This window comes from Anabrus simplex, chromosome 10 (genome assembly GCF_040414725.1).
Source record: "Anabrus simplex isolate iqAnaSimp1 chromosome 10, ASM4041472v1, whole genome shotgun sequence".
Lineage (NCBI taxonomy): Eukaryota > Metazoa > Arthropoda > Insecta > Orthoptera > Tettigoniidae > Anabrus > Anabrus simplex.
In genome coordinates this window covers 64059064-64082652 of record NC_090274.1, presented here as the reverse complement: position 1 = coordinate 64082652, position 23589 = coordinate 64059064, and the positions used below count along the sequence as shown (strand labels likewise).

General features: G+C 38.4%; 1 protein-coding gene across 1 annotated transcript in view; it reads right to left on the bottom strand.

Moving 5' to 3' along the window:
• LOC136881808 (copine-8-like) overlaps positions 1-23303 on the bottom strand; it is a 68482-nt gene extending 45179 nt beyond the window's left edge. Inside the window, exons 1-4 of the mRNA XM_068229334.1 lie at positions 23173-23303; positions 22565-22813; positions 19334-19475; positions 15399-15524 (exon numbers count right to left, since the gene is read on the bottom strand). Of these exons, the coding sequence (XP_068085435.1) occupies positions 15399-15524; positions 19334-19475; positions 22565-22813; positions 23173-23303 (648 nt within the window). The remainder of the gene's footprint in view (positions 1-15398; positions 15525-19333; positions 19476-22564; positions 22814-23172) is intronic.
• Between the last annotated feature and the right edge of the window lie 286 nt (positions 23304-23589).

Below are 23589 nucleotides of genomic sequence, written 5' to 3'. Positions count from 1 at the left end.
GCATGGAAATGAATGTTTCATGATTTCATTTTGCAAGCATCATTGAAAATTACATTTCAAAAACAGGTAAATTTTAAGATTAAGATATATTTTTGCTTTAAACTAATAAAATTTGTAAAAAATATGGCCATAGAAATATTTTTTCTTTTCCTATTGGCTTTACGTCGCACCGAAACAGATAGGTCTTATGGCGATGACGGGACAGGAAAGGGCTAGGACTGGGAAGGAAGTGGCCGTGGCGTTAATTAAGGTAAGCCTGGTGTGAAAATGGGAACAATGTTAAAAAAGGAAAAATGTTCCACCTTTTCAATACAATAACACTGTTGCATGAATCAATGTAGCAACATATTTAATTTATTAAGGGACCGGTTTCGACATCTGTCCATGTCATCATCAGCCTACACAAAAAAATGGCAAGAAGTTAATACAATGGTAGCACCTATGACACTTTTCTTGAATTAAAAATAGAAGTTCATGTAGAAGTTCTTGAGCACTCTTGCTGATCTTGAGGTTAAAAAGATGCTATACCAGAAGTGCTACAGCTGTGTCCAGATAGGCAACGGACAATCAAAATGGTTTGAAACAAAAAGAGGTGTCCAACAAGGAAGTGCCCTATCACCTCAAGATCAGCAAGAGTGCTCAAGAACCTCTACATGAACTATTTTTAATTCAAGAAAAGTGTCATAAGTGCTACCATTGTGTTAACTTCTTGCCATTTTTTTGTGTAGGCTGATGATGACATGGACAGATGTCGAAACCGGTCCCTTAATAAATTAAATATGTTGCTACATTGATTCATGCAACAGTTATATTGTATTGAAAAGGTGGAACATTTTTCCTTTTTTAACATTGTTACTATTAGTTCAATACGGATCAGTTATGAAGTTTTTAACTTTAAGTGAAAATGGGAAACCACGGAAAACCATCTTCAGGGCTGCTGACAGGGGGGGTTCGAACCCACTATCTCCCAAATACTGGATACTCGCCACACGCGACTGCAGCTATCGAGCTCGGTATAGAATTAATTATGACATACTTCTTTATTAAAGCATAATCTTAAAATATGCTATGTTGCTAGATTTTTGACCTATTTATTATGTGTTAAAAACATTAAAATATGTTAGTATGTTGTGGAGTGTGCCATAGAAGCAAGATGATGGTGATTTCAAGAAGCGTTGTGAGAATTGATAGCCAAAGCCTTGACATTGTGAACAGTTTCAAATACCCAGGGAGTGGATTAATGCAGAATACCAGGCTGAACATGGAGATTAGAAAGAGGGTACAACAGGGCAATGCATTCTACCAGAGTATAAGAAACCTTGTCTGGAATAAGGAAGTGTAAAGAGATAATGTAGAAAATGCATTATGCAGTCATATTGAATTATGTGGCTGAGACCTGGACAGTGACAAGTAGGGTGGAGAGTAGAATTCAAGCCAGTTTAATGAAATACCTACGAAATATGATAGGAAAGACAAGGAAAGACAGATTGAGAAATGAAGTTGTGAGAAATTAAGTCTGAATGGAAAACCTAAAAGAGGGAATTGATAGGAGTAAACTAAGATAATGGTTTGGACATGTAAATAGGATTGAGGAGGAAAGAATACCAGGAGTAGCATTACAAAAATTTTGCAAAGTTTGGGCTGGGAAGAACTGAGAGAAAGAAGACGTGCTGCTCGACTAAGTGATATGTATTAAATAACACTAGTATGTTTTTATTGTTCTCCCACCTATTCAATACAATACAATACAATACAATACAATCTTAAAAGTTAGGACCTTGTCCTTGTCAAAATGTTAACATAAAATTAATACATTTGATGGTACATGTTTTGCCTATCAATCGTAGGCATCATCAGCCATTTTTTACCTTAGGAATAGATCAGGTACCTGATTGGGAATGACTTATGAATACTGTTAAAAACTATGGATTAGAGATCGTTAAACAACTATTACAATATAAAATGTAGTATACTATTATTTAACAATATTTGTGTTAATATTTGAGTCTAAAAACATGACAATTATTTGAGGATTATAACATAAATGGTTGGTTCTTGATATTAAAAGATATTACAATAAAGATAAAAATCAGAAAGCACATTCCATTTAATTGTCAAATGGTGTGTTGTTAAAAGCTTGAGGAAAGTTGAGCATTGGTAATGGTCGTTGGTTCTTGAAGTTAATAAGTATTAATTTTCATTTATATGCTTACAAATATTGAAGAATATTCATATGGCCTGGTTCTTTTTAAGATAATATTAGTTGGAATGCTGGTGCCGTAGGCTATATTGAAGTTTGTGTAGATGTCATTAGACCATCTTCTTTGATGTAGTATTTGTGGAAAGAGTTTGTGATACAAATACTTTCAATATTGTGACCTTATCGGTCATGTACATATTTATTTATTAATTATTTGGCAGTGAAAAACCTTTGTAAAGCTCGCTCGTACTTGTTACAAAAAGTTGTATTAGGTTGCACCTGCTTACACAACCTTTGTAGCCTGCTAAACAGCACTCCGTCTTAACTAAAAGAATACACAGATAGAGAGAGAGAGAGAGAGAGAGAGAGAGAAGAAAATGTCAAGCCAGAAAAATCGATAATGATACCTTCACCCATTGAAAAAATGGCCGAACACGATGTTGCCAGCTTGCAAGTTGCATTTGTATGATGATATTTCGAGACATGCATAATATTTAATATGGGAAACCTCGGGATGTTATATGATTTCATTATAGACATCTGCCAAAATTCCAATTCTTTATAATATATTAACGTGTGGAAGAATACGCAATCGTTGCGTTATATAACACGCTAAGCGTCATGACGCGTCCTTTGTACGCAGCACCCTCATGGAGGACATTGTAGGGGCATTATTTTGATAATTAATTTTAAATAAATGGCCGAACAATTCAGGTTCCGCACATAACCAGACTACTTAAGAATCTGAGTCACACGTTTGAGTGTATTACCGATGTCATACGACATGTGGAACTATTAATTTTATAAAAGTAGTGGGGATTAGCCACTGTCTCTTGCATGAGAGGGGGAAAGTTTATAAAAGGAATAGCGATGATGACAACAGTATCCACTTCACGCGAAGGATCCAAAGCAGAACCATGGTCTGATGGTGTTCTGATCTATTTAATGTTTCAGACTGTAAATATACAGTTTATATCTTCGAGAATATTATAATTGTCTACAAACAATAGTATTTAAAATAGGTTGAAGTTATGTGATCGCAAGAACGGTATAATTGTAATTTTTTTTGGTGATGCAACAAGTGTTAATTTCATTAAAGTGTAATAATTGTATTTTTTGTGTTAAAGTGACGCAACAAGTGTTAATCTCATGAAAGCTGTTATAAGTGTAGAAGATAACCATTGGATTATGAACGCGCTCAGCGGGAGTAGCAATGGACATGAACCCGTGACCAACGTCAACACCATGGAAGCTTAAAAAGGAAAATGAGGGTCTTACCCGGGACCCAAACCTTGGATTGTTACGACATGATGATAAGTACTAAAATGAAATAATTTTTTTAATAAATGCACGGTTATGCAGATCACATAAATTAGGTTAGACATGTAAATTGCATGTATTTTTTTTAATTAGAGAGAGAACTTGTGAGTGGTCTTCATATTCATTTATGTTCATTTCATGGAATTAATAGTCTACTCCATGGGCTTAAATATATATAATTAACGTAATGCATGTATTTGACGTGATGATAAAATATTAGTTAGTCTGAGAGTGCTTAGATTAGGTAAAGGTAAATGAATGTAGATTTGTTTTGGCACTGAGCCAAGCCATAATTTTGTATAATTTATTTACGTGATATCCAAGCTTATTATGATAATGCTTGGTGATTATGCTTGTAAAACTGGATTATCGACTGTTAACATCAGGATAGCAAGGCACTCTTATTTTCACGTAATTTGCATGATAATATTTGTAGATGCGTAACTTGTGACATGCCTAGACATCGAACAGACGCCCTCCTATTGAGATTAGCATTTTCCATTAATGTCGAATATTTTCCCTTTCTATATATGAGAATAACATTATGGATATGTTTAAAATCCATATTTGATTTTATTGATTTGAGTTTAAAATGTAGCGAAAACCTAGGATGTATTCTGTAATCGGATGGAAGCGAACCTGGTCATTCTAATTCTGAGGATGTGAATATGATAAGATAAAAGGTGGCCTGATATTGAGTTAAAGAATTGTGATAAGGCAGTGAACTAATAAGCCAATGGAGCTTTGGAAATATGATATGAGAATATATAATGAAATAAGATTATTTAACAAATATGTGTTCCAGGGGAAACGATTTGCTTTCACCTTGAGATGTTGAAAGGATATTTCTGCCACACCGGGCCATTATTTGCTAGGGCATTGACGTCCAGAGATTTACGATGAGGGTAGTCAAAAGAAGGCTTGCCCCTTGTAGAGGATTACTGTATACTGTATTGTTCGAGCTATTCCACTTAGAATGAAGGCAGTGCGACACCGATTATTGTTTAAAGGATTCTTTTACTTTTCCATGTAAGATTTTATAATAATATTTAACTAACTGGAACGCCAGTATTATTATTTATTTGTTGACCCTATGATTAATTAAGAAAGGCAGTTTTTTTTAGTCCCGTTTGTCGATGCCATCTTGGATATCATCGGTTCGAGTTCTGAGGCTACCATGGATTTTTGTTCTCACATATTTTTTTTATATACAGCCAATTGCATGTGTATATTGTTTATTGTTTCTTTTCATATTATGTGTACATATTTTCCTTTTTTATACATTCTTTTACTCGTGTTTCACTCTTTATGTGGATGACAAATCGAGTTTTATTTTCGTAATTTTTGTCAGTGGATTCATTGGGATGTGGGTTCGATTTCTGGACCCGACATCAGTCATTTTATTTTGATTAGGATTTTATCGACTAGCATTCACTTATTATTTGTTTACTTTTTGTAATATAATTAATTTAGCTAGGTGACCACTTCAAGTTATCTTCAATTTTTTTTGGTATAAATAATTGCTTCTTCTGATAGTGAAGAAAGTTCTTAATGATAACCGTCGCATTTATAAGGATATTTCTGATTTTTTAAAAAATATGTTATACAAATTATAATGTAATATTTATCATCATGTTGGGAAGAAGAAAGAAGTAAAGGAGAAATAAAATTTTTGACACTTTACAATTTGTATTTAGTCCATTGGACATTGCATATTCAACATTGATATACTATAAATATTCAGGATCAACCTTTAATTAATTTGATTTATCAAGGCTCAATAAATAGGTATTCAAACTTTTGTCTGCCTGTCATTTTGCCGAATAACATTGTATCCCAGGTTTCCTTCCGTTCATTTATGCCTTTAAGCTAGTTATGTGTTATTTTCTTTGATCTTCTGCCGCGAACGCACCATGGCCTTGGGAGGTCGGTGGTTTGATTCTATGGAACGGAAGGGTGCAGTAGACCCTTGCACACTCGGAAGAGCATTTGCTCACCCATCATTCTGAAAAATTTTTTTTTTCGTTCCTTCCTGATGAGGTGGCATTTGACTCTAGACTAAAAAGGTCCCTTTCCATCAGGCGCCTTGGCGTATGGTGCTATATGGCGGTATCCCGACTTTTTAGGGATTATCATGCAGTTATTTGGTTCTATGCGGCAAATGGCGTGGGGTGGAAAGGTTGCAATATGGACCCAAAAATGAATTTTGTCACATGTAATAAGTGGGATGTTCCGAGCTGTTAGCGGAAAGATGGCTTGGAATGACATTAGTAGACGAATAAGTTTGAGTGGCATCTTTAAAAGCAGGAAAGATCACAATATGAAAATAAAGTTGGAATTCAAGAGGACGAATTGGGGCAAATATTCATTTATAGGAAGGGGAGTTAGGGATTGGAATAACTTACCAAGGGAGACGTTCAATAAATTTCCAATTTCTTTCAAATCATTTAAGAAAAGGCTAGGAAAACAACAGATAGGGAATCTGTCACCTGGGCGACTGCAGTAAATGCAGATCAGTATTGATTGATTGAGATGAAGTTTGAGAAAAGAGAGTGAGAGGGGAGGCCTAGAACAAGGTGGAGTGCAAGAAGAAGAAGAAGAAGAAGAAGAAGAAGAAGAAGAAGAAGAAGAAGAAGAAGAAACATCCTGGTCTGGGGCAAACATTGGAAGAATGGTGAAAGGAGAGAGGAAGGTGGAGAAGTACCAGAAATGGCCTATGGTGGCAGGAGCTGGATAAGGGGAAAGGATGATGATGATTTAAATAAGGTTGTAAATAATGACACGTTCCTGAAGGAGCACCTGGAAAAGTTGATTGCCATTTACGTACAGGAAATATTCTTGAGATTCTTTAACAATATTAGCTAGATTACACACACCAGTCTAAAAAGCAGGCTACACCACTGACAGTTGTTACTTTATTGCATCTTTCTATTTTCACTGATTACCTCCAAGCTGCACTGAAAAGTATCTAGGCAATACAAGCAACAGAATTCTACAGCTATATTTCACTAGCGAAAGGAAATGTAGTCCAACACAAAGATGAGAAGAAGATGATTTCTAAATATCACTATTTACCTACCCTAACTAATTCGCTTTCTACTACTTTCTTATACATACTTGAGGTACTTTGAAATTGTGCCCGTCACTTTCTGAAGTCTGCCTGATAGTAAATAGTTCTGAAATGAGCAAAAATTGAACAAGAAAATAAAGTAATCTGAACATCTGACTTGCCAGTTGTGATGGAACAGTGTTTTCAAATGTTAAAATTATCCTCAGACTACAGACTGTTGTACAAGTAAGTTTGACAATTTTTAAAATGTACAAAAATTAGACACTTAACTCACCCTTAAAAACACCAAGTGACAATAAAAATCAATCACTTGAAAAAAATTTACTAAAATTCCAGTTCAAATGTAAATTATGAAGTAATCCCAGAAATAACATAGCTCTAATTGTTCTCAGTTTAAAAATTATATTTTCATGAACTTGTGGCAGATAAATTCAATCCTTTGAAATCAATTTTTAGATGACGACCATCTTAGGTAAAATGCCTATGCATTAATGAATGTAGGTTTTCGTGGCTCATTCTCATTTATTTAAATAAATATTATATTTGGATTAAAGCCACTTTATACAGCGTGTCCAGGTTAAAGGTGTAATAATATAAAATGTAATAACTTGAGAAGTAGTTGAGATATTAATTGGTGGTTTATTTCCACAAATAGGGTAATTCAAAATGTTTTCTTTTAACACACCTAATATACCTCGATATGTGCACCATTAGTGATGTGACAGACATCTAATCTGTATTCCACTTCTCTCCAAGTGTTCTTCAGCATTCTAGGCATAACATTTGTGATAGCTGCATGAACAGAATGGTGCAGATTTGGTAGATCACGAAGTGGCATCTGGTACACTTGATTCTTGACAAACCCTCATAGAAAAAAAATCAAGTAGCATAATGTTGGGGGCTTCTAGGTGGGGGGGGGGCAAGCAATCAATGGACTACCTCTCCCAATCCAGCGATCTGAGAACTCACGATTCAAGAAATTCCTCTTAAGTTCTGCATAGCATAATGGCATAATGGCAGGGTGTACCATCTTGCCGAAAGATCATGTCATGAGAAAGTTGTGGTACAACACACAGCTCCAACGTGTGAAGAACCTAACAGTTATAAAATGACTTAATGGTGCTCAGGCCTAGACCCTAACAGAGAACACCAAATAAACTTCAATGGGTTGTTACAAATGCCTGCGCAGAATATCATGGGTTGATAGAATATGTAACAATGAAGTTCTCCAACATTTGAAAAAAGAGGTCATGCACAAAATCAAAAAGAAAAAAACTAGAGTATTTTGACCATATCATTCAAAATGATAAGTATAGACTTCTTCAGCTTATCTTACAAGGTAAAACTGAAGAAAGGAGATGTAGGAGAAGAAGGAGAATATCTCGGCTATGTAATCCATGAGAATGGTATGAACTCAGAAGCCTTATTCTTTCTTTCTTGCTGATAACAACAAGATCACCCTGATGACAGCTGACATTCAATGAGGATATGGTATGACAAGAGGGACTTGTCAGAGAAAAACAGTCTGCTCCACTTGGTGCATGTTCCATTGGATGTGCTAATAAGTAAACTGAAGATAGGAAGCACAATGCTGTCTGGTTAGATCTCGTCTCATAAGAGGTTGTCATGACTGAAAATTATGTTCTTTAAAATGTCATTGAACAGTTCTCTCAAGCTCACTTCCATGTTAAAGCTGTGCACATGCTGTAGTTGATTCTGATCCTTAACTGCAGTTATATGGTGATCTCTTGCAACCTAGATGATGAGAAATTTTCATTTGTTTGTGATAAGTCTTCTGGAGTAACTGTGCATTTCTCAAAACAATTATACTGCCTCTTACACTGTGGTGTATGGTGCACCTATAGTAGCCAGTGATCTCCCCAGAAATTTTCATCAGCCGGTTGGCAGAAATGAAAAGCCAGGCAGGGAATACTACGTAAAAAGTGAATATGATAAAATCTCAATTTATGCCCCTGAGGGCATGAACAATAATATCAGACAGGTGAACATTAACTGCAAAATTGAACTATTTTACTGTTATTATCACAAACAAGACATAAGAGTATTTTGAACTTCTAGTGGTCTATGGATCATTCATAATCATATTACTCCGGGGCGTATCACTCAGTTGTCATGCGGAATTGAGTGCTCATATGCGATTCTACGCTAATCCATACACCGCACGCGCACAACACTACGTAATAGTCAAGCTAAACATTTAAACTCCTATATAATTGATGTAATTGTGCTGACAATAGTGAAGATTATGTATTAAATAAACAAAAAGCAAAGCAAAGCAAAGCAAAGTCACGTCTGTACAGGCCATGAAGGCCCTTGGAGGAGTGGAAGGTAAAGGCTTCCATCATTGTTAACTTCGGCATGTGATGGGGTAGAGTGGTTAGCTCTACGCCCGGCCGCCTTTGCCCCCAGCAATTAACCTGGTACTCATTTTTGGTGTAAGCTGAGTGAACCTCAGGGCCATATGCACCTCCAAAAGTGGAAATCTCGTTTCTTAAATTTTACGACTTCCTGACAGGGAGTATAGATAAGAAAGTATAGATAAGCTGATGATGACCGTTAAAGAGCCGAAACCGGTACTAGTTTAATCTATTTAAAATAAATTGTGTATTGATTGGTGGAAAAACACTTTTCTTATCTATACTTTGAATCTGTCAATACGGAAAATGAAATTTATAAATAATAATTCCTGATAGGGATTCGAACACACGTCCTTCTGGGCGAACCGAGCACGCCTTTACCGCCTCGGCCAGGCAGCCCCTATTAAATAAACAGTTTTACATATTTATGTTTAAATTTGGAGCACCCAACGACTAGATATGTATTAATATTATGTAACTAGCACATGTCTAGGTTATGTTAGCCGGACGGTCTGTAAAAATGGCAGAGCGGTGCGCCCATTAAAAAGGTCCTAGGGAGAACACTGGTAGCAGTGGTGTAATGGAGGCTGCATCCATCATCAATCAGGACAACGGCTTTGGCAACATCCTTGGGTGTAAATAAACGTAACAATTTAAGATAAAACTCTAAAAGAATTTAATTGTGTAAAGTCCACCTGTTCAATACACGTTTGCCATTTGATAAAGGGTCTGTCTAAAAAACTACATAGGACATGTTTCGACCTAGCCTAGAGGTCATTATCAGCTAAATTAACATAAAGAATAACATAAAGAAGAAAGACATATACAAAAACCCATGGTGCATAAAAAACGTGAGATAAAATACAATCAACATATCCAATGGAAATCTATGTTCAAAATGTACATAGCTTCAATCTTAAAATACAGTCAACAAATGCAATGGAAATCTGTGTTTAAAATGTGCATAGCTTCAAACTTGGACGAATTTAGTTGTAAGTGTGGGTCCAACTGTATTTAATACAACTATTGGTTGGCTGGAGGAAATACCTAAAAGTTGTGAAGACTGTTAAATGTTGTTCCATTTGTCATGCTTCCAGAAATGGAGTGAAGTTTTGAAAAATCCATTACATTTCTTCATGGAGAACACAAGTATAGCTAGGGTTTCCTCTTTCCTCCAGCCCTGTGCTTGTATAGATCAGGTTGGGTCGGTGTTGACTTCCACACTGATTGGCGACCGTTCTGTTGTTGTGTTGGGTGTGGGAAAATGGTGGGTGAGGGGAGGGAGAGTGAGGGGAAGGATGGACCAGTAATATGTCTTCCCTCAGCATGGGAAAAACACTCGTTCATGAAAAGATAAAGATAGGATAAGAAGGGACCCTGTATTCAATCTCTAGCTAATGTAGCCAATAAAACAATAAAACCATACTACATACTACACTACAGTGGTGAAACTGGAATGCCTATATGCAAGTGAATGCTTGATACTAAACTATAGGTTAGATAAACTTGAGGTACTAGGAAGGGAATCATGAGAAAAATCTTAGGCCCTGTGAAAACAACAGAAGTATGGAAACTAAGATCTAATGATGAAATATACAGGAACATAGAAAACATAACAGAAACCATAAGAAAAAGGAGATTGCAATTACATATTTACAGAATGGATGATTCCAGATTAACAAAAAGGATTATCAAGTACCTTTGGGACAAAAAAGGCAACAACTAGCTGGATTCAAGAAGTAAAGAAAGATTTAGAAAGAAATATTATAAGAGAAGAAGAAACTATGGACAGAGATTTTTATAGAGAGGGTAGTAAGTATGGAAGGATTCCAAGGAAGATTGAACAAGAAACCTGGTGCGAAGTGGTCCGAGGACAGAAGGAAACAGCATAGTGAAAGGATGAAAGAATATTGGAAGAAACGGAAGAGAAAACGACAAAGTATGAAGAACTGAATTGAAATTGGCAAGTGGTCCTTGGCAGGCCTCATCGGAAAGAATAATGTAATAATAATAATAAAACCATACTTACCAATGATAAACATGCATAGCCCCATTTGAAATTACATTCTCACAGAGCGAGTGGCTTGGGTCACATAGCTGTCAGCTTGTATTCGGGAGATGGTGGGTTCCAACCTCACTAACGGCAGCCCTGAAGATGGTTTTCCATGGTTTCTCATTTTCATACCAGGCAAATGCTGGAGTTGTACCTTAATCAAGGCCATAGTGGCTTCCTTCCCACTCCTAGCTTTTTCTTATCCCATTGTCACCATAAGACCTATCTGTGTCAATATGATGTAAAGCAAATTGAAATAAATAAATAAATAAATAAATAAATAAATAAATAAATAAATAAATAAATAAATAAATAAATAAATATATAAATAAATAAATAAATAAATAAATAAATAAAATAAGCAAACAAACAAACAAACAAATGCTGTGAGAATACTCCTCAACAAGTCTATTAACTTGGGAAGAATACCAGAAAATTGGAAAAACACTGAAGTGATACTACTCTTCAAGAAAGGTGATAAGGAAAATTTAGAGAACATCGTCCTGTGAGTTTGTTATCACAACTTTACAAGCTCCTGACTAAAATTGTAACCAACTGCCTCACAAGAGAACTGGATTTTTGTCAACCTGCCGAGCAAGTGGGATTTCGTAAATGTTTCTCAACTGTTGAACACATCCAGACTATTCGTCTTCTTCTTGAAAAAACCACTGAGTACAACATCAAGATTCATCTGGCCTTCATTGATTATAAAAAAGCTTTTGACTCAGTGGAGATTTGGGCAAACATGAAGGCACTTCAAAATGCCATGATAAACTCAAGGTACATAAAGCTCCTGGAAAACATTTATTATCAGGCTACAATGGTAGTCAGAGTGGATGAAGACCTCATCACCAATAAACTCCCAGTTGGCAAAGGAGTTCGACAAGGTGACACAATCTCTCCAAAACTGTTTACCCTTGCCTTGGAAGATGTATTCAAAACCCTTCATTGGGATAATAAAGGAATAAAAATCAACAGGTTATATTTGAACCACCTGCATTTTGCCAATGACATTGTGCTCATAAGTGAAAATCTAGACGAGCTAGAAAGCATGATCCAAGAATTAAAAACTGCCTCTGCTAAGATTGGTTTGGAAATTAACATTAGTAAAACGACAGTCAACCACTTAAAATGGGAAACCAATATATACAGTAGAAGCTGTCGATGAGTACATCTATCTTGGGCACAAGATAAAACTTTGAAAAGACAACCAACACGCAGAAATTCCTTGCAGAATAGGTATAAGTTGGATAACATTCCGTAAACTAAGATTCATCCTGACCAACAAGGATGTCCAGTTAACCTGAAGACCAAGGTTTATAATACGTGCGTGCTGCCAGTTACTACTTACGGTCTGGAAACGATGACTTTGATAAAGGAAAGTGCTCGCAAGCTTCAGCGAACACATGAGCCATGGAGCGCCAGATGCTAGGGATCAGCCTTAGGGATAAGATCCATTCAGAGGACATCAGGAGAAGAACGAATGTAACAGACATCCTCGAGAGAGAGAGTAGCAAGACTAAAATGGCAATGGGTAGGACACGTAGCTCGACAAGACTACAACAGATGGACCTCTAGGATTGTTCACTGGAGACCATGGGAACACAAGAGAGGCATTGGAAGACCCCAGAAGAGATGGCTCGATGACATAAAGCTGTTGGCTGGTTCCAAGTGGCTCAAGACTGAAGATGATGGAAGCATATAGAAGAGGACTATATCCAGCAGTGGACTGAAATAGGCTAGGAGGAGGAGGAGTGTTCAAAAGGTTGAAGCTTTCAAATATTTAGAAGAGTGGCTTAATATGAAGAACCATGAAAAACAGGGTGCGGAGGCAAAATTAATGAAAATGAAGGCAGCATACATGAAGACTCTTGAGATATACAATAACAGAGCATTATCATGGGGAGCTAAGATCAGACAGTTGTAAGACCAGAAGTTTTATATTCATTAGAAACGCTGAGCTTGAGAAATAAAACCTCAAAACGAGAGCTGGGGAACTAGAATGAAGGATAGGGAGAAAGACCTTAGGATCCATTAAAAATGAAAGAACACGGAAGCTCATAAAAAATGAAGAAATGCATAACAAGGTGGGCAAAGTAACGGACATCATCAGGAAAAGGAGGCTGACTTTCTACGGTCACTTGTTCCATATGTCTGACAGCAGACTGACGAAACAGATCCTAACACAAGTTTGGAATCTCAAAGATAAACCCAGATGGCACCAAGGAGTGCCTGACGATTTGAGGCTGAGTGGGATAATGGGAAAAGATGCCCTAGATGACAGAGTCCATTCGAAGCTGTAAAGCAATGAAGGAGTGTTTCACCTTGACACTTAATGTTCTTGGCTTCTTTATTACGCAGATGGAAAGCATTAACTTGCATTTTGGTTGGATATGGCTTCAAATTATTTCCGTGATAGAATGTGCCAAGTTCTTCCAAAGTAAAGGACACAGACTATTATACTTCTAATAAGCTACAACATTAAGCCCACCTAGTGGCCATGATCATTAAGGCGCTGAAGTCTAAAATGGTCTGACACCGAGGTTAGCCGGTTCGAGTCCCGTTGGTCGAAAAAATTTCACCATCAGAATGTTGGCCGGCAGAGTAGGGGGAGGTGGTGGTATACAATTCCTAATCACTAGATTATGTGCCCAAAGCCTGGATTAAATTCCAAACCTCTCCGCAGTGCTCATATGGAGTGAGGGCATATGACGCTGTTGATAGTGATTCGTCCGTTGGATGGGGACGTTAAGCCTTGAAAATCTGTGGGACATCTTGGAACAGCGGGTAATACGCCAACCTCAACATCCCTGCAATTTGGTGGAAATGTGTGATCAAACCCTCAGCGAGTGGCTTAACCTGGATGCGACATACCTGGACAACCTAATGGATGATACAGATGTGAACTCACTTCCTAACTGAATCCAGGAGGTTATCAAGTCCAGAGGCAGAGTTACATGGTATTAAAATGTTGCTTGTAATGATTTCTCTAGGGGTAAATAATTTTTTTCCTGTGAGTTTATCTTGAATATAATTTTCTTACAACATATAGTCATAAGTGGTTAAAAAAGGTCAATGACATAGGCCTATTTCTTATATGTGAACATGGGCATACGAAGGCTGGAAAAAAAGGAAGTGGCAATATATGCATATATAAGAAACCATCAATTATGGAACCACCATACCTCATCAGGCCTTAATGGAATCCCCTGTAACATGTTGCACCCATTAGCAGATGTGTGGATGGTGCAGGATACCATAACAGAGCCGCCTTTGTTGATGTCCCCAATGGACCACCCTACTGCATGAAGTATAGCGTCTCATGTATGGAAATGCTTCTCTCGGAGTGGTTCCTTTAGTTTGAAGCACAGAGACTCGTGACTGGTGAATAGAGCAGATGCTCTAGGACCTTCCATCTCCACCATGCCAACAATTCTCTCACAACAGCAGCATTATTGCAGTGGGCACTGCTGTGCAAGGCAATGGGTGGATGTGTTTGGAAATGGGGTCATGATCATCCATCAATGACCTGTCCCATAAAACTGTCAGGAACCAGGGAAGGTGAAAGTGATGCTGATAGCAGCATACAACATGCACTGTGTCATAGTGTGCCATGCAAGTGATTACTCCAACTGTTTTGTCTTTTCTTCACTGTTTCTAATAAGCTTTTTCATTTGTTACTGCTCCAGAGTATTTGTAGAGTTCAATTCCAACACTACATTTCAAAAGCACCACATTCGTTTTGAGTCTAGGTTTCAGAGCCTATGTATTACTACCTTGATGGATTAGCCTGACAAGTTAAATACTTTATACAACATTCAGGATAGAATGCTTAAAATAATAACTATTTGGAACATACAGCACGAATGATGATGCTGTGCCAAAATTAGGTGCTGTAATCTTAGTTTATGTACCTGATTTTACCTTCTCTTGTCTGTGGTGGTGGTGGTGGTGATTATTGTTTTAAGAGGAAGTACAACTTGGCAACCATCCTCTATATAACACTAATCAGACGGAAAATTGGAAGGGATCCGACACTTCAAAAAATAAAGATATTGGGCAAAGAAAGACAAGGGCCACGAAGGGCGTGAAAATGAAAGACTCCCTAGCCCTCGCAAACCTAATAGCGTCGGGGTCGGAAAAGAACAAGAGTTGACCAAGAGAGGTCGGATAGGATAGATGAAAGTAAGGAGCCAGGCACAAGTAAGTGGAAGCAATGCCTGGACTCAGCTAAGGGCCCCGTGGTCGCCAACCCATGCTCCAAAGTTCAGAGCCCCTGGGGCTCTCTTGTCTGCCCCTTTAATGTTGCATATTGCACTGAATGATTAAAAACTGTGTGAGATACAAACAGTACATTAATTATTTCAAATGACTTACTTGTCCCAGAGTACACTCGCACGAACCCAGGAAATCTTGTTCGTCAAGACGGGGATTTTCAGAATCGATGTCGTAAACAACGAACTTGAGCAACTGTTGTTCTTCAAAACGGTAAGTCATATGAATCTGGAAAATATTAGAAAATTATGAAGTGGAACCTTAGGAGATTTTCTTCTTCCAAATGTATATTACACTTCAAGTCACATATACAAAGAAATACGAACATGAAAAGGAACACCAAAAGGATAAATACATTGAAAAGTCAGTATAGGAACAGGGAGACCATTACTTATTCTACCCCTAGCTGGCATTTGGTCTTGCTTGACTCCTAAGCCCATGTGCTGCTGTGGGTATCAATAGATGCTGGATCTCATCTGCGAGCCATTTTCGTGTCCTATGATCCATGACTGAAATTTTAGAATCTTGTCAAGGTTGAGTCTGTGGTTCCTCAAGTCATCTATAACTTGTTTGGCCCAGGTTTCCATAGGTGCCATTCAGCAGACTCGTATAACAGTTGAGGCTTTCATGGCTGGCATTATGAAACTTGTAGGCCGTTGTCTAGGAGCATGTGATGGCCCCGACGTTTCACCACAGACTGCAGTCAGCATCTTCAAAGGTTACAAATGACTGATTTTTATGAAGCTCTCAGTGGAATGGAGTGGTGTCAAAATTCCAGCTCAATATACAGTATAATGCCATGGTGGGGGTGGTGGCAGTCATTGATTGGCTGTTTTTTAGCCAATGATAGTGCAGGCTATGGTGCGCTGCTTGCCTATTGGTTGGCCATGGTGGGAGTGTAGTCTCTGATTGGCTGTTCTTTGTCCAATGATTGAAACAGTGTGGAGCCTGGCATTGGTCGACCTACCTTGCTGGAGACAGGCAACTGATCACCTGTTGTTTTTTCTGGCCTGCTGTGGCCACTGTGTCCTCCAGAATTGAAGGTTTTCAGGACTGGAAACCAGGCTTTGTTGATCCATTCAGATTCCTCCTTACGGTTGAAGCTGTTTGTGTGCTCCAGAATTTCTATGGCCTCCCTTTGTAGCCAGGCGTGGTAAGACAAGAGTAGTTGACAGTACTTCAGTGTTTCTGTACTGTACGTTGTGGCCTTCTAGCAGGGAGTGTTCAGCGACTGATGACCTTTCTGCGTGTCCAAGCTGGCTGAGCCAGTTGTGCTCCGTAAGTCGGGTCGCGATGCTGCATTTCGTATTTCCTATATACACTTGGCCGCAGCTACATGGGATCTTGTAGACACCTGCTGTGAAGAGAGGATGGCACTTGTCTTTCTTTAGCAGACCTTAGCAATTTCTGGATTTTCTTCATTGACCTATATATGGGACTCTAGTAGCCTATTTATTCTATCAGTTATCTTCCCAGATGTATGGCAGAAAGACTCTAGCTGCTGGATGCTCATCTTCCTTCTCGTATGGGCAAGTTCATCAATTTGAATCACGCACCCAGAAGTAACAAAACAACCTCCTCGAAACAAAAAAATTTCTCTGCCAATCCGATTGCACTATCATTCTTAACATAATATGAAGAGCATCCCTGATTTTTTTTTGGTATAGTTCTGATACACCTGGTATCTTTTCTGTATCATCATTGATTGATTGGTTGATTGTCAAGATGACATTTCAATGAGTGTTGATGCCTGCCCTCCTGATAAACTCATCAGGGGCTAAGAAGAAATGGATGTAGAAGAACTGAGACTGAGGAGGAGAGAGCCTATTTATTTGAAGAGAGCAGTGTATGTAGATGTTGAGATTGTCCTTGTACCTTTGTGTTTCCAAATTTGTTCTTATCTCTTCTCATTCCACGCTGACCTGTCATTGCATTTATCCCACGAAGGGAGTTTAAAATACAATATAACACTTTTTTTTTCTAAAAGCAGGTTGGTTTTATTCAGGATTCAAATACACCATGTTATTCCCCAATCCTTTTGCTATAATACCCTATTTTTCAACATAATTTCTGTTCAATACTACGGCCTTACGCCACCATAATGTGAGGGCCTGTGTGCCTTCATTGTACCACTCGACTGGTTGATGTCAGAGCATGCACTGATAACTTCACCATCATCCACGTAGTGCTTCCCGCGGAGTGCACCCTTCATTGGGCCAAACAAGTCAGAAGGCGCGAGATCTGGACTGTAGCGTGGATGAGGAAGAACAGTCCACTGAAGTTTTGTGAACTCCTGTCGGGTTTAAAGATAAAAACTTCATTGTTCCGTATTGAAATTATTGATGTTAAAAATTAAATAATTGAAAAGGAGGTTCAACCTATTCAATACTTAAAAGAAAGAAATGCAGTAATCACATTCCTATTTAAATGGGACCGGTTTCGACCTTAGTCCAGGTCATCATCAGCCGTAAAAACATGTACAATGTTTATGAATATTGGAGGTCAGTTTCACACTTTGATAGGCACAAAGACACGACACTTGTACTTGTACTTGTACTCATTCAATTATACTGATTTGCGTCGTATATTTATATACGTACTTAACTTCCCGCAACCGTGACAAATTCTAGACCTTCAAAACATTCTCCACTCTACTTTGGCGTTCGACCGCAGCGCATGACCTTGAATGTGCCGCGCTGATCACCAGGAGCTGGCGGCTTTCTACTACAAATCTATTGGTCTGCGACTTCAAGTTATTTTTGATCTTCGTATAATAGTTGATAGTGTTGTGACTTTGTGCATGACAGAATGTGGTGTCGTGTCTTTGTGCCTATCAAAGTGTGAAACTGACCTCCAATATTCATAAACATTGTACATGTTTTTACGGCTGATGATGACCTGGACTAAGGTCGAAACCGGTCCCATTTAAATAGGAATGTGATTACTGCATTTCTTTCTTTTAAGTATTGAATAGGTTCAACCTCCTTTTCAATAATTTAATTTTTAACTCCTGTCGGGTGCGCAGACTTGTGTGAGGTCTTGCGTTGTCATGGAGAAGGAGAATTTCATTTGCATTTTTGTGGCTACGAACATGCTGAAGTCATTTCTTCAATTTCCTTAGACTAGCACTATACTTCAGAGTTGATCATTTTACCATGAGGGAGGACATCAAACATAATAACCCCTTCAGAGTCCCAGAAGACCATAGCCATGACTTTACATGCTGAGGGTACGGTTTTGTACTTTTTCTTTTTGGGACCACTCCATGGATTGCTGTTTTGTTTCCGGTTCGAAGTGATGAATCCATATTTCATTGCCTGTGACAATGTTTGACAAGAAATTGTCACCTTTATCCTCATAATGAGCAAGCAATTCCGTACAGATGTTTCTTCTTTGCTCTTTATGGTTTTCCGTTAGTTGTCGAGGAACATAGCGGGAACAAAGCTTTGAATACTCCAACTGGTGGATTAGTGTGTCAGCACTACCAACAGAGACGTCAAGTTTAGCAGTGAGGTGTTTGACTGTGATCCGTTGTTCACCTGGAATAAGGGTGTCCGCATGTCTCAACTTTGTAGGCGTCACAGCTCTGTGCGGTCGGCTGGCATGCGGGAAATCAAACAGGTTTGCTCGACCTTGTTGTGTCGATGAAACACACCTCGCCCAACAACTCGCCATGCTTTTGTCCATTGCCAGGTCTCTGTAGACATTCTGCAAGCACCGATGAATATCTGTGATGCTCTGGTTTTCCGCCAAAAGAAACTCGATAACTGCTCTCTGTTTTGTACTCATCTTTGTTATAGATGCCAGTTTGAAGCCTATTTATAGTGCTGCCACCTATTGGAAATTAATGAAACTCTTACAAGATGAAGCAGAAATATTCAAAGATGTCCCAAACAAAATTCCAATTTTTTAAAACCAAAATTGGGCAAGAAAAAAATGTATTGCATTATATATTGAACGCTTCTCATATTATGCACCCTTTTCATGTTCCTATCTTTAGTAGACATGACTTGAATAATTCACAGTGATTACTGTACCTTTTTAACAAAATCTGGATTGAGGTTGTTACTGACAACCTCCGTACGGCTAATCTCCTGCCACTCGGTGAGCTGATATGTCTTAAGGTACGTGACGCACATGGCATCTGATTTGGAGAACACATCTGTATCCAGTAGGTTCCTGCAACACAAAATCAGATACAGAATTACAGTACACATGTACAGTGACAAAACTATTTTGTTTTTGGTGAAAATCACAATGTTCATCGCGGGGAAGATGTTGATGACCTAAAAATCACTGAAAATAATCAATGCAATGCCCTTAAATTTATGAAAAAATGCTACAAAATTAGTAAAAAAAAAAAAAAAAAGTCTTTGAAATATTTGGACAAACTGAATTCTGATGACTGAAACAATGGTTTTACAAGTCCCTGTTCTATTCACTGCACATCTGTTGTTTTTACAGATTGCAATTGAATTCTGTAAAGACCTCTGTAACAGATCAGCGGACAATTTTTTGTCTACTTTGAGGGCCATCAACTCAAGCACAACGTCCACCCCAAGTACCTTGGGATTACTTTAGATCAGGGGTTTTCAAATAGCGTTTCAAAAATATTTAGAGAAATGTGAAGGAAGTGTACAAAAAACTTCATAGGCCTAGTTCGTTCAAATATCTATTAATCTTTATACCCTTTATAGACCCAAGTCAGAACTAATTCATTCTTTAATATTATTTCCTATTTTTAAGTATTCACTTGGTCTGAATAGATTATTTTGATTTTAAAGTCCAAACTTCAGCAGAAAATGAACGCTCACAAATGCCAGTGCTAGGTCTTAACCATTATAAAAATAGCTTACATGATCCATACCAACTCACAAACTCCATGCCAACCTAACTGTGGATATTTTATGCATAGCATGCAACACTTCAACTGCCATTGGTGTAAGAAGTGGTTTCAATTCTTTGTTCTTCTCTCATTGGGAGTACAAGAAAAAGCTCTGAATAAATATCATTGCCTTCTATGACACACAATACCAAGCTTTACACCAAGAACTGCAGGATAAAAAATTGAATGTATGGATAGATTTGTATCAAACCGACAGCATGATGATGTCAGAAGGGATGAATTCTCACTACAAACTGCGGCATACCATAATGCGCTTCTTCTTAAATGTTCATAAAACCATTGAAAAGGGCTGGCAAAACGATATGACTATGATAGGCGTATCAAGACGAGTTATCTGACCTATTTATAATGAATCCTGCAGAGCAGCACAGGTCCTCTAGTTATCTCCTAATTTACTTGGAAATGTATATACAGTAAGTAAGTATGATTTGCCCCCAGAACACATGTTGCTCCTCGCACTCATTACAGCTTTCGGATGTCTTTCTAGCTTGATGTACTGTTGTACAACATACTTCCTTTCTGCACTTCCTTTAACACTGCACAGTTTACAAAATAAAATGCAAATTCTAGCTGAATTAAAAATACACTTTGTGGTGGCTTGACTTTTGGCATAATTTTGTGAGGAGAAAATCATTGTTAAACTTTGTCATTCCTGAAGTCACAGACAACAATCGCCTAAAGTAAATATGTCATTTGTTGACCTAATGAAATTAAAATTATTTTCTTTTAATCAGTACATGCTGATGAGCATGAAAACAGTTTTTTTAATATTACCAAAACTTGGTGGGTAATGGAACATTTCAGGCTTCATTTTTGTATTTGGCAGATGCAAATACATAAGAATCAGTAGAAATGATTTGTTTAATATCTTCATTGTTCAACAGTGCTATTAACTGGAGTGGTCCGCGGCATTTGAGAGACACCGGTTAGGGGCACACAGCTGTGAGCTTGCATCCGGGATGTAGTCGGTTCGAATCCTACTGTCAGCAGCCCTGAAGATGGTTTTCCGTGGTTTACCATTTTCACATCATGCAAATGCTGGGGCTCTACCTTAATTGAGGCCACAGCCGCTTTGATCATCCCAAGTCAACAAAATGCAATATAATGCAAAATAAAAACACGTTATCATTTCAAAAAAAGAAATAAAAATAAAAAGGTTCCTAGAAGGAAACCATAATTTAATTTCATCAATTGCAAAAGTTAAAACATTCAAGCTCTTAAGTCTTTAGGCTTTTTCAATCGTGAAATTACCAGTGTTTAGCCCCAGTGTAGCAGCGGGCTCATCAGTTGGAAGGCTGCACCTTTCAAAGACTCTGGCGCTAGTACGCCATTGAGACACCACTGCAAGCCTCTTATGTAAAACAATGCACTGACGGTGCATGTGCCTCCAGCTGTATAAATGCCTGCCCTTGGCCTGTATCAAAAAATAAGGTTCCTTGAAGGGAACCATAATTTAATTTCATCGATTGCAAATGTTAAAACACCAGGCAAGTTGGCCATGCGGTTAAGGGTGCACGGCTGTGAGCTTGCATCCGGGAGATAGTGGGTACGAATCCGAATGTCGGCAGCCCTGAAGATGGTTTTCCATGGTTTCCCATTTTCACACCAGGTAAATGTACCTTAATTAAGGCCACGGCTGCTTCCTTCCCACTCCTAGGCCTTTCCTATCCCATCGTTGCCATAAGACCTATCTGTGTCGGTGCAATGTAAAGCCACTAGCAAAAACAAAATGTTAAAACATTCAAGCTCTTTAGTCTTTAGGCTTTTTCAATCGTGAAATTACCAGCGTTTATACAAGTGGAGGCACATGCTTCCCCTAGTGCACCATCACTGCATTGTCCTACATAAGAGGCTTGCAGTGCTGTCTCAACAGCGTACTAGCGCTGGTCTCTCTCTGACTACACATATTGAAGCTGGTTTTCAAAATCAACTAAAAGCCTCAGTTGTGTTCGTGGACCTTACTGTAGCATACGATACAGTATGGAGACAAGGACTCGTCTACAAACTGCTTCGAGTAATACCTTGCAAGAAAATCGTCAAGCTCATCAAAAGCATGCTTATAGACAGGAGGTTTCATGTAATTTTGGGAAACAAGAGAAGTAAGGAAAGGATCCTTAATAACGGTCTTCCTCAAGGATTGGTACTAGCACCTCTGCTGTGCAACATATATATCAGACTTACCAAAAACAGCCTCCAAAGCATTTGGTTATGCAGATGACTGGGCATTCGCTATGCAGGGCAAATCTATGAAGAACACCGAAGATACGCTGATCTCGCCACCTTAGATCAGTACTTTCATAAGTGGAGACTTGGCCAAGTTTGGGTAAAACTGAAGTCTCATATTTCCATCTGAACAACAAACTGGTCCACTGTGAACTTAATGTCAAATTCCAGAACATTAGACTTCCTCACAACAGACACCCAAAATACCTCAGAGTAACCCTTGACAGAACACTGTCCTTCAAGGAACATCTGAAGATGACAAAAGCTAAACTCCGGTCTCGGAACAATATCATCCACAAACTGTGTGGCACCACCTGGAGTTCTTCTGATGAACTTCAGCCCTTGTCTTCTCAACTGCTGAATATTGCTCTCCAGTCTGGCTGAACAGCTGTTACACAAAACTGGTTGACACACAGCTAAATCATACTTTGTGCATTATATCGGGAATCATAAAATCTACCCCCACTTCTTGTCTACCAGTTTTTAGCCATATTTCTCCACCTCGCCTACGGATAAAGAATGCCTTGCTGCGTGTGTCAAGCAATTCCAATCTGCCAATTCATGGAGATATTCCCAATGTCTTGAACAACAGACTTCGGTCCAGAAATCCACCAATAAGGACTGCCAAAATCCAGGTTGACAAATTCAGCCTGCAGCAGGATTGGATTCATGAATGGACTTCCATGGCTCAAGCTGAGTATCAGAACTTCCCCTGTATTACAAGAATACTAAAAGGATTTGACTTACCTCGCAAAAGCTGGACAACCCTCAATCGTATCAGGACAGGCCATGGCAAGTGCGGTGACTTCCTCTATAAATGGGGCAAACTTCCCTCCCCGGAATGTAGCTGCAGTGTCCCTAAGCAAACAGTTTGTCATATAGTGGAACAGTGCCCCCTGAGTGCTTATCAGGGTAACCCAAAATACTTTCTTGACTCAAATCCTTCTTGTATAGACTCTTTGCAGAGCTTGATGGTGAACTTGTAACCTACATAGTGTGTTGTATATTTAATTTGTGATTGTGTGTTTTTATTTTTAATGTCATACACTAAATAAATAATAACCAGAGCCAGTGTCTTGGAAAGGTGCAGCATTCCAACTGATGAGCCTGCTGCTGCAATGGGGTGAAACACTAGTAATTTCATGATTGAAAATGTTGTGAGAT